Source organism: Parus major, chromosome 26, assembly GCF_001522545.3.
Source record: "Parus major isolate Abel chromosome 26, Parus_major1.1, whole genome shotgun sequence".
Lineage (NCBI taxonomy): Eukaryota > Metazoa > Chordata > Aves > Passeriformes > Paridae > Parus > Parus major.
The window spans coordinates 622,812-624,053 of record NC_031795.1 but is presented as its reverse complement, the minus strand read 5'-3'; the positions used below and the strand labels follow the sequence as shown (position 1 = coordinate 624,053).

The 1,242-nt window shown below is 50.8% G+C and overlaps 1 protein-coding gene across 2 annotated transcripts in view; it reads left to right on the top strand.

The window, feature by feature from the left end:
• LAD1 (ladinin 1) overlaps window positions 1-1,242 on the top strand; it is a 12,658-nt gene that overhangs the window by 2,987 nt on the left and 8,429 nt on the right. For both annotated transcript variants that reach the window (XM_019009034.2, XM_015650339.3), the window contains exon 2: window positions 938-1,078. In XM_019009034.2, coding sequence (XP_018864579.1) covers window positions 938-1,078 — 141 coding nt within the window. The remainder of the gene's footprint in view (window positions 1-937; window positions 1,079-1,242) is intronic.

The window sequence follows — 1,242 nt, the reverse complement described above, 5'->3', positions numbered from 1 at the left end:
ACAGGGAGGCTCTGTTGGGGTGCCTGGAGCTCCATGGGATTCTTTGCAGTGTTTGTAGCTGATTGAGGGTTTATGTTGGGGGTGATGGACCTGGCTCTAAAAAGCCAATAAATTATTAATTTTATTATAATAATTAATAATTAATTGTTATTAATTATTTATAAATTTGATTGGCTCCATCCAGCCAATAAAAGTATTTCCAACACAGTCCATGCTCCAGCACAGGAGGTGGGCAGGTTTGGCACAGGGAGAGGATGGCAGAGCTGGTTGTTTTCCAGACAACTTTATATTCTGAGTGTTGTTTTATTAAAACAAAACAAAACAAAACAAACAAAAAACAACCCACGTTTGGCTTGTGCAAAATAAAAATGGTCAAAGATGATTCCAAACTTTGTATTTTTGGCTCAGTCTGTGATTATAAACAATGGCACATGCAGGAGGGAAGAGGAGCCCTGCTAGCCCCATCCCCAGGCAAAGCCTCTCAGCAGCTGCCTTCAGCCTCTGATACTTCTGTGCCTGAGGATTTTTGCTCTATAAAAATTAAATTGCCATTCCCACAAGTTGGTTTTGGCCCAGAATCTTGTGCCATAGTGGTCACCCTTCCAGTTTGTGTGGCTGAGGGCTGTGTGGTAGCTCAAGGCTCCTGCTCTGGCTGAGTTACAGGTTCAATATCCTGTGTTATACCTCTACAGGGATTCCTATAAATGAGGGCTCCCCCCAGCAGGAGAAACTGGGAGTTGGGAAGTCAAGTGCTTGCTTTGGGAAGGGCCTGCATCAGCTGGGTGGAGTGAGAGCACTCGTTTGGGACACTTGGCTTGTGCTGGCCTCGCTCTCCTCCAGCAAGGTGACTCCTGGCAGCCCCTTGGGTGCAGCAGGGCCTCGTGCAGGACACAGCCCAGAAATGTGCACTACCACACTTGTGTTTTCTCCCAAACAGCCTGGCCAGGCAGAGGACCCTGGAGGATGAGGAGGAGCAGCAAAGAGAGCGCCGGCGAAGGCACCGGAACCTTCTGTCCTCCACATCCATGGATGAGGAACCTGCCAGCCCTGTCAAAGACACCAGCCCAGCTTCCAGCAGGTCTGTGGGTCCACACTGGCCCCTGACACCGAGCCCTGGCAGCTGCTGCAGGTGGTGGGAATGGCTCCTGGCTGGGCTCAGCTGTGGGAAGAGCTGTGCTCCAACCAGCAGCCCTTGGGAGGAGGGATGGGCTCCCCAGGGGGACAAGGGGGATGTGTTGGGTG